At 39.9% G+C, this 1,560-nt stretch overlaps 1 protein-coding gene across 1 annotated transcript; it reads left to right on the top strand.

Annotated features, from left to right (window-relative positions):
• The first annotated feature begins 222 nt into the window (after positions 1–222).
• On the top strand, positions 223–1,077 carry LOC125679961 (zinc finger MYM-type protein 2-like). Its single transcript, XM_048919413.2, has one exon. The coding sequence runs from the start codon at positions 223–225 to the stop codon at positions 1,075–1,077; it is 855 nt and encodes a 284-aa protein (XP_048775370.2).
• The last annotated feature ends 483 nt before the right edge of the window (positions 1,078–1,560 follow it).

Below are 1,560 nucleotides of genomic sequence, written 5' to 3'. Positions count from 1 at the left end.
ATTTTCCCCTTCCCGCCAAGCATGGTCATTGCGCACTATTCGTCCGGTTATCTAAGAAAGTGGATGCTGAAAATGTCGGAGCAGAGAACTATTGGTGATATATACGAACTGGGTCTAGATCTACAGTTTTTATTTAATGATCACGAGGATTTGATTCTATCACAAGCATGCGACGAAATCGAGATGAATAATACATTAGGGGAAATAAAACTTTAAGATGACATGGATGTCGACACCGCGGCGGTCCAAGATTTCGCGAATTTTAACTTGGACTTCACAAATTTGAAAGAGGAATGTGTTGAAAATCCCGAGGAGCCGCGATTCGGTTTAGAAGTAGAAGAAAGTGAAATCCAGGCTTTAATAGAAAGTCAAGAAAACAAGAACACGAAAAAGAACACGCAGTGGGCTCTCAATATATTTGAAAGCTGGCTCCGTGAAAGAAATGCGCAGGGCCAAGGGCAGGAACTGATTATTCCAGAAATCCAAACTATGGACGCGGTGCAGCTGAACTTTTATTTAGGACGCTTTATAATGAGAGTACGTAGAAAAGACGGTAAAGAATATCCAGCGAAAACATTGTTCTACATTAGTTGTGGCATTTTGAGATATTTACGCGATCATGGAACACACGACAAAATTTTACTTGATGCGGGGGATCCAAGATTTGCAGATTTCCGTAAAATATTGCACAGTAAAATAAAGGACGCTTTAAGCAGAGGAGTAGGTGGGAAACGAAAACAGGCAGATCCCATACTTTCTGAAGATGAGACTACAATCTGGGAGAGAGGCGTTTTCGGGATGAACAATGCAGAAACTTTTCAGAATACTGTGTTCTTCTATTGTTGCAAGTTCTTTGGACCGAGGGGCCACGACGAACACCATTCCCTTGAATGTAACCAGTTCCTTCTTGGTGAGGATAACCGCGGGAAATATATTGAGTTCACAGGCAGATCCACAAAAACCTTCAAGGGAGGACTAGCTCACAAGGAACTACACAACAAACAAATACGGCACTACTGTCAGCCTGGTAAGTTAAATTATGTAACCACCTCTTCGGGGAAAGCCAGTCTTCATTAGTTAAAAGAAATATCGCGGGGTTTTCTTGGAGGAGGGGGGGGGGGTCAGTTTCACCATTCCTCAGAGCTGTTATTCTGAGTGATTTAAATCTCGCATATATGTGATATGAATGTACCGTGCTTTTTCTCCTCTATTACATATGTAACTAGAAATAATTTTTGTGTGATTGTTTTTTTATACGCGGCTATCAGACTTATTACCCCCACCCCTTTTTTTCTTCTTCAACACTCCTCGGAGAATGGGAAAGGGTAATTACACTGATATGGCTATAATTGGCATGAAATGTAAACCATAATAGGAAACAAACACTTTGAATAACTTTCTGAACTATTTCATGTCATGCTATTAAATGCTTATCATACTGCAATCCTCAGCATTTTGTATTCAAGAGTTTTAATTGAGGTGTAAGCTGTCTTCATGAAACTACATGTAACATGCCTTTCAATTTAAATAACTACCCAGCAAGTAATAGTTATTGTATAT

Source organism: Ostrea edulis, chromosome 2 (genome assembly GCF_947568905.1).
Source record: "Ostrea edulis chromosome 2, xbOstEdul1.1, whole genome shotgun sequence".
NCBI classification, from domain to species: domain Eukaryota; kingdom Metazoa; phylum Mollusca; class Bivalvia; order Ostreida; family Ostreidae; genus Ostrea; species Ostrea edulis.
This window is presented reverse-complemented; position numbering and strand designations above follow the sequence as displayed.

Excerpts from the sequence above, each read along its gene's own strand:
- LOC125679961 (XM_048919413.2), top strand. The coding sequence starts at position 223 with ATGGATGTCGACACCGCGGCGGTCCAAGATTTCGCGAATTTTAACTTG.